Source organism: Dreissena polymorpha, chromosome 3 (genome assembly GCF_020536995.1).
Source record: "Dreissena polymorpha isolate Duluth1 chromosome 3, UMN_Dpol_1.0, whole genome shotgun sequence".
Lineage (NCBI taxonomy): Eukaryota > Metazoa > Mollusca > Bivalvia > Myida > Dreissenidae > Dreissena > Dreissena polymorpha.
Genome location: NC_068357.1, coordinates 143,228,590 through 143,244,543, shown reverse-complemented (window position 1 = coordinate 143,244,543; position 15,954 = coordinate 143,228,590). Strand labels below are relative to the sequence as shown.

Genomic DNA, 15,954 nt, shown 5'->3' with positions numbered 1-15,954 from the left:
GTGCATGATAATATTCATACTATCTTGTTGACGGACAAAAATTTAAACGGTTAGAAGTTTGTCTTATAAAAAACACTACTAAAAAGAAAGCTATTTGAAATCGCGCACGGCTAGTTGAAGTTCGTCATATGAAGTCATTTGACGTCGTTGGCGCGTGCCAAACAATAGCGACAACGTCATGTTAAAAGTGACGTCATTGGCTTTGCGCGATTTCCGAAACTGAACGTGTGAGAAATGTGTGCATGAAAATATTTATACTATCTTGTTGTGGACTAAAATTCAAACGGTTAAAAGTTTGTCTTTTCACAAAACACTTACATATAAGAATGCTAATTAAAATCGCGAACGGCTACTTGACGTTCTCCATGTGACGTTATGTAACGTTCGCGCATGCGTGTGACATAATAGCAACAACGTTCACTACAACGTCATTGTTAAAGCGAATTCGCTAGCGAAAGAAAGTGATTTTTACCGAGCTATCACAATCTTAAAATGCATTGTGAAATATTCACATAAAATGTCTACTGAAGACAGAGACGAGCGCGTTTCCAAATTGGCTATAAAAATGTCAGCCTTGCGCGCACCGCCTTCCAAACATTTCGACCTGGAGACGGTCACAGGTCGCGTAAAAGACCAATACAACCGTTTGGGCAAACGAAAAACTTCGTATTACATCAATCACCAAATGTGGGAAAAGCGGCCAACAATTTATCAAGCAGATATAGACAAATCTTACTTGTCTAAGATTGCAAAATTCCGCAAAGAGCTGTGTGAGCGGAATCTGGAACTGATCTGTGGTGCCTCGGATATCCGGCCCTCGAGGTTTTACATGCCTCCTCCGGAGATGACAATTACCACGGTAAATATTTTTATTGATTGATTTTCAGTATATTCTAAGCGAACTCCATATCGGTATTAACTTTCGCCTGAAAATGGTAAAAAAGATGTCGATGTCGCTAATTGCACTGAAGGAAACTAACGACACATGGCTTATGATATAATTATTTCATTTATTTTATTTGCCATAAAATGCTAGTAACCAATCACATAGCGATGAATTCCATACAATAAAACATGTTTTTTTACCTTTTTGAATTACGTATTGGGAACGTTGAGTTTGAAAGAGCGTAATGCCTTATAAGAGATATCTCGATTTGATTTTTATTACATGTAATATGTATGTTTTATGTTTATTCCCAGATAAAATTCTAAGGATTTGTCGAATTTAAAGGGAAAAAAATGGTTTGTGAAATAAGGCATGTATGTAAAATGACATAAAATAACACGTAGTATATACATTGCAATCATATACATACAATAACACACATGTTCTATAATTGACCTGATGGACCTCTACTTTTCAGATGTTTGAGTTCAACCGTCAGAGGATGATTGAGTTTTTGAACCCTGACAGAGATCTCATGGCAGACATCGTCGATGATATTCCGGTGTTCCGATTCAAGCTCGGTGAGTACTCATGCATTGAAACTTTTTCTAAACCATCCTCACTTATACGCCTTAATTTTATTTATTTATTTATTTACTCCACGAGGTTTATTTATTATTGCATTACTTCACTAGTTCAATCGCCTATCAAATTGTATGCACTTATCCGATCTTCACCATGATTCTTCAATGCTGCCCTGACATAACATCGTCTTTCCCCAACAATCTCTTGTGTATACTCAATCACTGTCATCGGGTCTAAGAACATTCGTCATTCACCGTGATATTATAAATTCTTCATTTCATTCGTCCGTAATTAAATAAAGCCCTTAAGCGGACACCCATAACCAATTTTTGTCACTCCTATTGCTCTTCATGTCCATTTTTAACATTAGCTGCTGTCACATTTTTTTCAAGCTCGATAAAGCAGTCACAATGTCCGATTGTATGTGCGTGCGTACGTGCATCCGAACTGTTACTTTTTCATTCATCGTGTAATTTTAAATATCTTAATACACGTGTTTACCATCAAAGAACGTCGCTTGTAACACATCCGAGTTCTAGGCCACACTAGTCAAAAAAAAAAAAGAGGCAAAAGGTCAAACAATTTCACACAACAGCTTTTCCAGACTGTATGTCCACCACACATCTTGCAATTTAAAATAACTTCCGCAAATTACCACTATATGAATACATTGTGTGGGGCGCAAAATCCGTCTCCCTAACACAAAGGTCATGGTCAAACTTAGCGATCAACGGGTGAATTTCTTCAAATTGCAGCTTGTCAGTGATGTTACGTCATCATTAATAATGCTGTTGTTACATAGAGGCCCACACATTACAGCATTCGGAGACTGCGCGTCATGTTTAACAACCGTCTCAATACCTTAAAGTTCAAGGCAACACTTAAAGGTCAAATGGAAAATGTGACCATAAAACAACTTGTCCGGACTGTTACTTCATCATTGAATATGCAATTTTAATATAATATACCACTAATGTTCCCCATGTGGAGACTGCATTCCATGCATACCAACCGTCATCCTTCATCAAAGGTCAAGGTCATACTTAAAACATGTGCATCGTGCAGATAGTTAACTACTTACAAGCCATATTAACAAAGGCTCGAGATTCTGCCTACATGCATCTTGTTTTCAAGAACTTATTAATGTTGAAGTTTGCACCAGTAAATGAAATTAAAAACATGTTACAGGCATGAAAATCGTGTCTGCTTACATGCTTTTGCATTCAAATAAAAAATAAGTTTTTTTTAAAGTTTTATTATTTGTATGATATTGCACTTATTAGATGGCGTACATACGGTTTATTACATGTTAAATATATTATATGATTTTTTTTTATATATTTAACAATCACATTTAACGCTAAATTTTCAACACAAAAAATGTGTTCCTATTTCCGAAACAAAATACTAAGATATAATTGATTATATAAATTCAGTGATTTTAAAATGTGAAAGTTATTCACATGATCAATTAGTTAGGTGATCATTACTTTATGTAGTTTTTTCTTTATCCTGGTAGTTAGTGGCCTCTAATATCAGAGGCGTATCCAGAAATTTTTCAGAGGGGGGGCTCAACTGCCTGGGGAGATGCGGAAGGGGTGCCCCCTACCGTCGACAATTTTTTTTTTTAAATGGCACCTTGAAATGATGCAATTTCCTGCTATCTAATCAGCATTTTGCATGATTAAAGTAAATGTAAAACAAAAAAGAACTTGAGTTCAGACATCAAGTGTTACACACACACAGACAGACAGACACACTGGGGTAAATAAAATGTCTCCCAAACCACTAAAGAGGGTGCCGGAGGTGCCGGAGAGCTGAAAATAGATAAAGTAATCAAAGATAAGTAATGACTTCAAAGTTTTCAATGAATTTTCTTTTCATTAAATTAAAAAGTACACTTTGAACACAATCACATTTTTTTAAAGTACCTGATAGAAGCAACAGACTAATTTTCAGTTGGTTCATTAGTTTTTTGTTTCTTGTTCCTAATGGATTCAATTATTGCCTGTTGGCGTTTCATTTTGAAAATGATTTAGTTTCATACTAGCCAAGTAATTCTTCATTTTTTAGTCCTTTTTAATTTCAACAAGAGATGTGTTTGTGAGAATCACACAATGCCTCCTACTGCGCCGCTTTGAATAATTTTTTTGTATTATATCCCTTTAAAAATATAACTTCCCATGTGAAAATGATCTGTACCTGCCAAATGATATAAAATAGAAATTATCTCCCTTTAAGGTTTGTTACTTCCCTTGGATTTAGTTTTTTGACCTTTGACCTTGAAGGATGACATTGACCTTTCACCACTCAAAATGTGCAGCTCCATGAGATACACATGCACGCCAAATATCAAGTTGCAATCTTCAATATTACAAAAGTTATGGCCAATGTTAATGTTTTCGGACGGAAGCACAGACTGCCAGACAGACGGACTGACAGTTCAACTGCTATATGCCACCCTACCGGGGGCATAACAACTATGGATGAACATCAAAGCAGTTAGCCCAATTTGTAAAAAAAAACAAACAAATTAATTGCCATTTATTAAGTGTGCTGTTGAATTTCACTTTCAATAACTTGTTACTCAAAAGGATCATCACTCTCGGGAGCTAATACCAATTAAATTCATCAAAGAAACTTACCGAACAATTAATGATGATTGTAAATTGCATTCGTCTTAACTCTTTAATTTCTACAAATTGAAATATTGTTTTTCACAAGTCCAATGCGGAAGCCATTTGTAAACATTTACCTATTTAAATTCATCAAAGAAACTTACCGAAAAATTAATTATGAATGTCCGTTGCGTTTGTCTAAACTCTTTACTTGCTACAAATTGAAATATTGTTTTTCACAAGTCCCATGTGGCAGGCATTTGTAAACATTTAACTATAGCTAAATGTATCGATGAATTTCATTAGTTGAATGTATCTCCATCAGCGCAGTTCATCACTAACAGTCAATGAAGCGTGCAGTTTAGCTGGCGAACGTTAGATCGTCTGTACACATGCCTGGGGGCTAATCACACAAATCGACAGCTGTTTATGGCTTAATTAGGGGCATATGACAGATGACAGGAAATACACAAGAGGATTGAAACTGTAAGGGGCTCATTTTTTAAATCGTATCTAGCCAGCCAGCTGGAGGGGCTTTAGCCCCCTAGCCCCCACCTAAATACGCCTCTGAATATGATTCTTTATTCACGAAACCGCGGATTTATCTTTAAATTAAGTCTAAAGTTATAAACGTTTGAATACATATGTTAATGCTAAATGTTTGTCCCTTTTTAAACAATAATACATGTATGCAAACATTGTCGTAATTATATTAAACAGTAATAATACCATTTCGCTACAATATATACACACCTAATGCACCAATGGTACCTAAGATGGACCTGGACTTGAGTCCCAGGCACAATTATGGTCGTGCATATTTTTTAACTGGTGTAGTTTCATTGTTTCGTTGACAAACTATCCTTTTTTAATGTCATATGACTGTTAATTGAATATTATTAGGCGAGAAATTCAATGGAAATCAAAATACTTAGTGCATGAGTTTTTTTAATTTATAATGGTGCACATGTTATTGCATACTCTATTGATTTCAATATTATTTACAGAATAAAACGAAAATGTACCTCTAAATAACGATGGGTTATTGCAATTGAAAGAACAGCATGAAACTAGATCGGAGTATTTCTGCTACAGACAGTTATAATTTATTTAAATAATCTAACGTGCATTTCGTTCTTTGGTTACATTTTTTATTTGGTGTGATTTGTTGGCATGACGTTCCCTTTAGAAAAGTGTATATTAAGATGTATTAAGATGTAGTATTAACACTTTTGTTTTTGGTTTTAGTGTAAACTAGCTATAATTCGCAGTATTATGAAAAATATTGTAGGTGGTATATTAGTTCCCAAAAGTAAGAAGTGTATCGTGACATGCCGTCCATTTCCATTTCGATACGGACTCGAAACCCTTCCCGACGGCAGAACGCTTAAAGTGAAGCTCACAAAGTCCGAACTCAGAAACGTGACCCCAACAGCCGTATTCGAGGAAGGGTGTATCCCTCTTGCGGTGACACACGTGCATAGCTTGCTAACACCTGAACAGAAGGAGGCACAACTGAGAAAAGAATGGCGTCATTATGCGCGATACATGTTTTCTCTCGCTCTTGGAGAAGCGGATCAGAAACACAATCTTGCTTTCAGTTGGTTCACGAGATTTCGTCCATTTTCGGTGGACCATGAGAAAGACCTTGTTGTCAAAGATAAACATAGTCAGTATGTGGTACGTCTTTGTAAATATCTTAAAGAGAGACGACAGCAAACAACACGTGAGGCTTTGCTCAATAAGCTACAACAAGTTGAAGAAGAGCTTCAGCACAGCAAGATGGAAAGAAAAATAGAGAGTATTAAGACAGAAGTTGTGCAGCTGGAAGCGGAAACGAAATCAGATAACACAAAAGCTGCTGCGCTTCTAAGAGCAGACACACATAAACGGGAAACGATCGGAAATGAGTTTGAGAAAATAGACATTCTCACAGCTCTAAAGAAAGAAAACAAGAACGAAGAGGCAAAGGTAAATTCAACGAAAATCGCTAAAAGTAAGAAAAGTACCTTTGTACCAAGACCTCTGCCACCGATACCAATACCGACTGAAGAGCTGAAAACAAACTCCATCCAACCAAATAAAGCTCAGACAACCGGTGTTGTTTCTCGACCTCTTCCAAAGTTGCGAAATGAGACAGCAGAGCTTGACAGAACTTCAAACCCGGAAGCAGCAAAAATGGAAGCAGACGCCTCATCAACCGACACAACGATTCTGTTGCGCAAAAAGCCAACTCTGATTGAAGTGAAACCATTCGCGAATGGGGCCCCAACTGTCGAAAGAGAATTAAAGGCTGAAAAGGTTGGCCGAACACTTTTTATCAATGTTGAGCCCAAACCCGAACATGTTCTTTATCAGAAGAAAGCCATCGATGCGATTGCAAAAGACAAGTGTGACAAAATCCACAATAAAGCATTCACTGCAGATCTCTTGGCAATGACAGAAGATATTCGAGTGTTTCGGGGTCATTTGCTAGAGGCGTTTGAGAACGCCAAAGACGATTTTCTTCAGATGGAAAACTTTGAGATTCTATATAAAGGAATGTATCAACGAATGTTGAATGTTGTTCAGAGACAAATCACCGCCTTCACGCGAGCTAGGCGCCTTGTGAACAGATATTGCAACAATTATGATTTGTGGATTACAAACCATATCGATGGCTGCTCGGCCTATGGGTTATACACAGTAGTTTCATCATTGAAGAGTCAACTGCAAAACGAAGAGTCGAGACAACATCCTAGCGATGATGGTGAACTTTTGAGACAATTATTAAGGAACATAATAGTCTCAATTGAATTGTTACATGGCACACTAGAGATCGTTGAAACTGCGTGCAAAATTAAAAAGGCATTGGTTAATGAAGAAACTGAAACTAAAAAGCAGTTTGAAAAACTATTCGTTGTAAATGAGGAAGCCCACATTGTTTTGGACGAATGTATGGGGTTAAAAACAAGAACTAACGTTGAGTTGTTTATGGATATTTTCCGATGCGATGATAACACTCGAGAGCTCATGAACAAGAAACTAAATAACCGAAAGGCTGCTAAAGAAATGAGATACAGAGATGATGAAACCAGACAGAGAAGATTCAAAGAATGGATGAATCTGTTGCATACGCCTGTTTGCGATCAATCGACGGGAGCTACTGTCATAAACAAGCCGAAGGAAAAGTGCATGACCGTTCCTTTGTCATCGAAACGAGAAGTGATTGGTGACGAAAAAAATGAAATGTGCTATAGCACCTCATCTCCAAATGAAGACGATGACGAAAAAAATGAAATGTTCTATAGCACCTCATCTCCAAATGAAGACGATGACATTGATTTGGAAAAAGATGAATGCCTTTTATCAGATTTGGACGAGAAACCTAAGTGTGTATACACAACGCAAATACCCGGACCCATTTCGAGTTGGCGTCATATTGGACCAAACGTTAAATACATGAAACCACGTTCTGAAGTAAACGGGCCACACTCGCTTGAAAGGAGATCAACCCGTGTTCCATTGATAAAGAAAGGAAGCAGTGAATATTGGGGAACAGCTCAAGAGAGTGCCCACGCAATTAACACTGTTATGAACAAAGACTGGGGACAAGCGAAAGAGAGCTCTACCCTACTATACAAGGCAAAATCCACATATGAGAATATAAGTACTCAAAGAGAAGGAACTAAACAAATAAACGCCGCCACAGATAAGTTCAATCCAAACGACCCAGAGTACAAAAGATTATTAGACTCCTTAATAATGTTACATCGTTTACAGAAACAAGAATTGCAGTCAATGAAACGAATGCATAAAAAGCATATGCATGAGTATAAAAGGGAAGAGAACGCCTATGAATTGGAACAGAAAATGTTAAAAAAGAAAAATTCAAAACGAAGACAGGCTATTACCAAAATGAAAAACCTGTTGAAGGACCTTTTAAAACAAGCGAAAACCAAGATGAAAAACAGGATAACAAACAAGATGGAAAAGCTTATCAAAGGTTGCAACATACTTAAAAGTAAGCTAAAGTCCATTGATGTTCTTAAAAAGAAAAAGAACGAAAAGGCAAATACGATATCCAACACCAAACTGTCTGAAGAGCATAAATCAAGCAATGAAAAATCAAATAAAGATTCTAAAAATAAATTTGTCCAACGAATGAAGAACAAAGGAAGCCCGGCTCTTCAAAGAATATATCAAAAGAATGCTTTAAGAAGAGAGAAAAAACAAGCGGCGAAAAGCGCAAATGTAACGATAACAAAACTCCTTAATCGATTGAAAAGAAAAAAAGATCCATCTTCCCAGAGTGGATTAGACGCATGCCAAAGTGGCTTCAATGCATGCCAGAGAGGCCTTAACAGTACAAATAAATCTGGCAAGAATTTGATTACAGAAACACCGAAAGACAGGTTTAATCTTAAGGACCCTCAATACAAAAGATTATTAAATTTCTTAACAATAATACATCGATGCCAAAAACAAGAATTGCTGTCAATGAAACGGGCACATAAAAAAGAGATGAAAGAGTACACAAGGGATGAGAAAAAATTTATGAAGGAATATTCTAAACATGTAAAGGAAATTGCAAAAAATAAAGAGGCTATTCAAAAGAATCGTTTAGAAGAGAAGGAAGTAAAGAAAATGTTTAAAGAAGTCGGAACCATACTTGAACGTAGGCCCAAGAAAATCACTGCTAATATGAAAAGGAACAGGAAGGCAACTGAAAAACGAAGAAACAAAGTAAACAAAATATTCAAAAAACGGATATCAGACAAGGGAAAATCAAAGAAGGATTCTCAAAATGAATGCATACAACAAATGAAGAACGAAAGTAGCCCGACTCTCCAAGAACATCAAAAGAGTGAGGAAAACAAAGAGCTGAGGCAATCGAAAATCGCAAAAGCAACAATAACGAAACTTCTTAATCGATTGAGAATGAAGAAAGACACGTGCCAGAGTGGCTTAAATGCATGCCCAAATGACTTGATAAGTACAAATATATCGGACAAGCATTGTTTAATAAAAGAAACCACGAAAGACGTGTTTAATCCAAATGACCCAAGATACAGAAGGTTATTAAATTTCTTAACAATAATACAACGTTCCGAGAAACAAGAATTGCAGTTAATGCAATGGATGCACAAAAAGCATATCAAAGAGTATAAGAGGGAAGAGAAAGAGTTTAAAAGGGATCAGGAAACCAAACATGGCTTAAATAGTAGAGTTAAATCGAGCAAGCATTCTTCAACAACAGACGCCACCACAGACGTGTTTAATCCAAACGACCCAGAGTACAAAAGATTATTAAATTTCTTTACAACAAAACATCATGTACAGAAACAAGAGTTGCAGTTCATGAAATGGATACACAAGCAGCATATGAAAGAGTATAAATGGGAAGAGAAAATGTTTAAAAAGGAACAGAAAACAAGTGGCTCAGAAAGTACAGGTAAATCGTGCAATCATCTTTTAACAACAAACGCTGCCACAGACGTGTTTAATCCGAACGATCCAAAGTACATAAGATTATTAAATTTCCTAACAGTAATACATCTTTCCCAGAAAAAAGAATTGCAGGCATTGCAGCGGATGCATAAAAACGATATGAAAGAGTATAAAAGGGAAGAGAGTGCGTTCAAACGGGAACAGAAAACAAAAAGTGGCTTTAAAAGTACAGGTAAATCGGACAATAAACTGTTAACTACCATGACAACAGTTAAAGATGGAGCTGTTGAATGCGTTACGAATTATACAAGTTCCAAACGTGCATGTGGAATTGGGGAAGCGTTGGGAAATATGAAACATCAAGTATATCGGAAAGTAGACGCATGGCTTGAACTGCAAGAAAAGATCGAAAAATCGCTGCGCGAACGGAACGTTTTAACTGATCAGTTGTTAAAACGCATTGAAGGACATTCAAACCAATCATCATTGACACAGTATTCATCAACGATACATTTTGTATCGGAAAGAAAAAGGATGATGAAACAAATGTCGGGTTTGCGCGTAAGGACACAATTCAAGACTTTGCATATGCGCGAATATCGTTATCTTTTTAACAGAAGGTATATGCCGCATGAACAAACCAGCAAACTTGCTGGCTTTGAGCGGAAAATGCTTAGCAAAGAAAAACAATTACTTCTTAAAGATGATGAAATTGATATTGCATTTGAGCAAGTCATAATGCAAACGTCTAGACGGGTCTGCTTACTGAAACAGAGGATAGAACGGTGCATGGAAAACGAAGAAAAGGATCGAAAGTTTTGTTTGAAAACAAAACACGTGGATTTGAACAGAATTGTGAAACAATATGACAAGAATTTGATAAAGTTTCATCACATGTACCTCTCTATTGAACGTCGATTAAGAGCCAAAGTAGCAAATGTCAAATATGAACTTGAAAACAATTTAATTAGAAGTACAATACTGTACAAACAGATTGAAACAGTGTGTCCAACATTTTTCGAGAAATCCAAGTACACAGATCTACAATATTTAAAAGAATGCTATACGAACAAGAAAGAGGAAATATTTAATGCGTTTGATAAATATGTAGAAAGCGTGTTATCAAGTATGTATGAAGCGATTTCTAATAAATATCACAACGATATTGCAGCTTTAAAGCGAATGGATCTGCTAAATAGAAAATGTATGACGGAAATTTCTCAAATCCGCTTGACTTTCTTGCCCAACATTTATGGCATTTTGAAACGTATGTCACAACAAGTTGAGGATGTTCAGGATTTGGTTGACGATTACATTTTGGATAACATCGACAAACCTTTTTTATCGGAGAAACAGAATGCGCACGAGGGAAAGAAACATGCCTTCAATGCATTGAGGAAGTGGAGGGACAGTTACAGAAAGGCTGTTTTAAAAGAATTTGAGAACATGGAAAAGTCAGTCAGAAACCAGCTGTTGAACCATTATGAGCGCTATTTTGACGAGGACAATAAGGACATCACAAGCATGTGGTTGAAGCTTCTGACTTGGTTCCGAATGCGATATTCAACAAAGGTTGGATCAAATCGAGTCCTTTTTCTGAAAATGATCGAAGCCACTCAAGGCCTGGCGTCACATCCTGAGAGCCGAGCGGCGTTTACTGAAACAACAAGCCATCCAGACAACGTTTTCAAATGGATGAGAATGAATTTCCCTCAGTTGAACACGCGCAAATGCAGACGCACCACGCAAGTGTGTTTAAACGAGAATGATATCGTCGTGGAAGACTTGGAAGACGGTTATTGTTCGACCTCCAACAACTGCAGACCTGAGCTGCAGAATCCAATGGCGAGTGATTTCAGTTATATATACAATTCTTTGTCGGCGATTTGTTTAAAGCCAAAGCGGGAGCAATACGACGCCTGGATTCAGTATTATCTCAAGAATACAAAACCTAAACCAAACGAAAGTATCATGCTGTCGAACGACAGTCGTAGTTGTACTACGCCACCTGAGAAAATAGACAGTGCGGACAATGAAACAAAAACAGATAATACAGAGACACAAAAACCAAAGCAGAAGAAAGTTGAGAAAATGAAAAAGTCGAAGACAACGGACATAAAAACTGCCAAGAAAACGGACATTACAACAGACAAGACAAACGAAAAGAAGTTGAAGAAAACGAAACAGTTTAGCCAAAAGGAGAACACTGCAAAGAAGAGCTTTGGTAAAAAGCTAAAACATATGCTTCGGAAAAGTATGCCTTTCCGAAAAGCTGTATCACTCAACGGGAGTGAGAGTAAAGTGTCTGATCGGGCGAATAATGTGTTACAAAAAGATGATGAAGCATTATTGCAAAACAATGACCTTGTTCAGACAGAAATTAAGGCTCCAAGTACGACTGAAGTAACCATTCACCAAGAAATAGACGTAAATGAATTTAAAGGACCAGAGAAAAAAATGAAGTGGTGGAAAAGAGTTTTCCGCAAAACAATAGCAAGATCCAAGACGTCCAGCGGTAGAAACGGTATCGACGAAGCCGTTGACGCATTGGAACCAAGAACAGACTACGACTGGACAAAGGACCCGGGTTGGCAAAACGTTCAGCCGGGTACAAGTTCCGGTTTTGTAGCCGCCGAACCCCCCACGCCTGAGGAACTCGCATTTAACGGGCGCGTATGGTCGGATACGGACTCGGACAGCGACTATGAGGATCACACATCAGACGCTGAGCGCAAGGCGAATTACGTCGACTCACTCCTTGCTCAACTGGACAATAATCATCGATCAGGGGCCGTCGGTGTAGAAAAGAACACCGCGGAAAACAGAGCCATCACCGATGCGATCTACGCGGCCTTGGATGACATCTGGGACGATGGCGACGGTGGTCTGTAAAGGGGTACTGCCGTTGAAGACGCCGTTGACGCTTCTCTTATCGCTCAGCTGACGATGAGAAATCAGACATATTTAGACTTGTTATATATAATTCGTTGTAATATATGTGAATATCAAAGCTCTGTGATAAATAAAGTGTCTATAAATTCTTTTTTTTTCTCTGTCTGTTACCTTAAGAAATATTGAGGATACGGTAGTCGATGTAAACAAAATAAAGGCTCAGTTTTATGTGCATGTTGCATTTGGTGGTGATGAAAGAGTAAAAGTCACATGACTTATATTTTGAGGTTACCTTTTAAATACATAGATGATAGTTCAATTCAACGTATTATTTTAAGACTATTATACAAATGAGAAAGACTAAGATACAAAGCATTATATGTCGTTGTTTCAATACCAGTCTGAGACATAATCAATTCATGGCATTTTATCAAAAGCGACTTATTCACAGTCTTTCACGTGATTGAAATGTCTCATGACAAAACATTGTAATAGTTCTAAACTTTTTTAATCCTATGCATATTTGTTTTATCACGAGAAAAACTTGCAACAATCTTAATATAAGATGACACTGTCAACAAGCTCGATCATTCATGCGATCACGTGCATGCCTTTGCTCTTATCATACGTATCTATGCATTTATAGGAGACTGAAGTAAATTTCGACAGTTTTACTGCCCTTTTCTTGATCTTTCGTTCAGACTTCATACATTAAATTGCATCTGATTGCTAAATGTGATTTCCCTTTTGAAACATGTGAAGATTTCAGCGTGTTTTCTATTCACTTCTTAATATACCGTTGATTATTTTTTTCAAATGTGTCAAAAGTGCTAAAATAACAGTTATATATTCAATTTTGTATATTGGAAACACAGTTCCTACCTAATTTAACTATTGCATTTCTATTTATGAGAACGATTGTGGCATACTTAAAAAAATACAACTGATTTTTTTAACTATTATCATACTGTCAAATAAAGTGCATGGAAATAAAAGGAAGTTAACATTATTACTGAAGTTTAGATTTCAAAGTTAGTGAAAGGCAATAATGTTTCTAAATTGCATCTTACCCTGAAATTGTCAATTGTAAGTTGTCTTGGCAATTTCTACTGCCATGAATACGTATGACTTTTGAATATTATAAGTTATGACGGTATGGTAACTTTCGTCTGAACCTGTTCAACGCTTGGTGTGGTCTGGGAGTATAAATTTAACGAGATAAATTATACTCGTTTCAAGTTTTTGCGTGACAATATATTCCATGTGAATTTCCCGCGACCATATCAGATCATTCACGAGCGAACGCGAGATTTGCTGCGTGCAGCTCATGTGGTCTAAGTCGTGCGTCGACGCTGCCCGAAGCCAATCCCGTTTGTACATGCATACTTAAATGTACCCGTTGAATAAAATATTGATCTTGTGATTTACGATAGATTAACGTTGCAGACATAAAGTATGCTGTTGTTTGATTAGCTTTGATGTATTTAGTGTTATCAAATGAAATAACACAGGTTTTTGTCGTATTGTAATTGTGTATGATATCAATAATCTGACTTGTTTCATGTTATAAAAACTTAACGTTTCCTTTTAAATTCCAATTTTCACATACATCTGCCAATAAGGATATGATTAAAACCCCAATTTGGCATGTGTTAAACCAAGTTATGTATTAGTCGACAATGTTTATTATGTATAAGCTGCGGTTAAATCCGGATGTCTTTTTTTTAACTGCAATTATGTTCATTTCTGTATCCTGAATGCCCAAAGCCACAAAGACGTTACATGCAATGTTATTTATCTTTTACTTCAGAAAGCAAAACATACCGCTTAAGCACTTATCGATTCAGGCGTAAGGGTTTAAAGGCGTGTTTGAGCGCTCTGTTAGCAGTTCACGAATTTCAAAATAAAAGACGAAAATTACATAAATTAATATGTTATCGCTTTCGATTGATGGTAATCGATAAGTGAACAAATATTTTGAACATTTTTTATTCATATTTTTTTTGCTTGTTCGAATTTAATGTGAACATTATTTTTCAAATCCATGTTTATCGCCAATACTCCCAACTATGAACGAGTCCCTTTAATCTATTTCAAACTAATGACATCACGATCACATAGCTCATTACCGGTAAGCATTTACGCGCTAATAGGATATTGTTATTCGCTATTTGTGAACTGTGTATGATTAGGTTATGAAACAAGTATGCATCCCTGTAATTAATAAGTGATGACTTGCGCAATACGAAAGAGAAAAAATATCGATTCAAAGATTTATGAAAATGTGTTGTTCCTGGGGGCGTGCGTGCGGTTTGTTGTCAACAGTTTGTTAACATTGTTATCAGTCGTGCTTTCCTGTCATATTTTCAAATGATCCCATTGGACGAGGCTTTAGAAGTGTATATTAGAAACAAAATAAGGAGGTAGAAGTAACAGTTGTACTCAATATGATCTTATAAACTAGAAAATTATATAACATTGCTGGTATTAGCAAAGGCTTACCATAAAACGCAAAACCAAAAGCGCAACCCTTGGTGACCTGGGAATTCATGTTATTCCAAAATGCAATGTCTGTGCATTTCATGGACGGGGTACATTTGCTTCTCAAAAAGTGAACTTGCTTCTTACATGGACGGTTATTTGGATATTCATTAAGTTAACAGCAATGGGTTGTTATTTAATTGTGATTGTCATTCCTACTGCTCCTTTTAAGTAGTAATGTCTTTTTCCATAACAAATCTTCATAATTTAAACTAATCAAATACAGTAGACTCTGCCAATACCGGACTCTCGGAATACCGGAACTCTTCCGATTCCGGACGGTCGGGCCAGTCCCGTATTTTCTCCTTCTATTTCTTTATTAAAAAATGTTGAATAAACCGAACTCTCTGAAAACCGGAAACCGGACGGGTATCTCCGTAAATTTTGTCATTTTCAACGTAAAATACATTGAGTATACCGGACGGTCTAAATTCTCAAGATGCCCGAGGCGTGAAAATAACAATACCTAGTCGGCAAACCGAGTGCGGTGTCACATTTTGCTCGCGCAATTATCGATAATCGGATTAAACAAACCATAAAGGTGTAAAGTCATTACCGCGCTATGGGATTCCGATTAAGTAATGTAAACAAACTGTGAATGTCTATAATAGACGTGCGGTAACACCAAAAAGTGATTGACTCGATCGTTTTATTAATTATTTATTATCGCCTATGATAAACAACTAAATTAAGAAATTAATGCATGCCGTTGCGACGATCACTTTCTTGAGATCTTCTCGGGTATTTTAAAAGATCTTATAGCCATGTTTTTAACGCTGAAATGGTTGTTTGTTTGTTTGTCAGATAAACTGTTAGAAATATGACTGTTAAATATCCATCCATCAGTATTTGCCTTTAATCGATTAAAAACACATTTTTTAAGAATGCAATTAACATCATCAGTACCTGCGTACAGTTATCACATGGTACATGTAAATGTATACGATTTGTTTTATTTTTATCTGATTATGTACACAATGAATACCGTGTATATTTCGGCAA

General features: G+C 36.6%; 1 protein-coding gene across 2 annotated transcripts; it reads left to right on the top strand.

The window, feature by feature from the left end:
• Positions 1–421: 421 nt before the first annotated feature.
• LOC127871780 (uncharacterized) lies at positions 422–12,560 on the top strand. Of its 2 annotated transcripts, none has more exons than XM_052414978.1 (3): positions 422–859; positions 1,365–1,467; positions 2,991–3,108. In XM_052414978.1, the coding sequence occupies exons 1-3, from the start codon at positions 518–520 to the stop codon at positions 3,002–3,004; spliced, it is 459 nt and encodes a 152-aa protein (XP_052270938.1). In that variant the 5' UTR covers positions 422–517; the 3' UTR covers positions 3,005–3,108. The 2 variants fall into 2 exon arrangements, with proteins under 2 accessions (XP_052270938.1, XP_052270937.1); XM_052414977.1 differs by lacking the exon at positions 2,991–3,108 and adding an exon at positions 5,381–12,560 and having other exon boundaries at positions 429–859.
• The last annotated feature ends 3,394 nt before the right edge of the window (positions 12,561–15,954 follow it).

Coding starts and splice junctions, on each gene's coding strand:
- LOC127871780 (XM_052414977.1), top strand. CDS start 518: ATGTCTACTGAAGACAGAGACGAGCGCGTTTCCAAATTGGCTATAAAA. Junction 860..1,364: donor CGGAGATGACAATTACCACG/GTAAATATTTTT, acceptor TCTACTTTTCAG/ATGTTTGAGTTCAACCGTCA. Junction 1,468..5,380: donor GGTGTTCCGATTCAAGCTCG/GTGAGTACTCAT, acceptor AAAATATTGTAG/GTGGTATATTAGTTCCCAAA.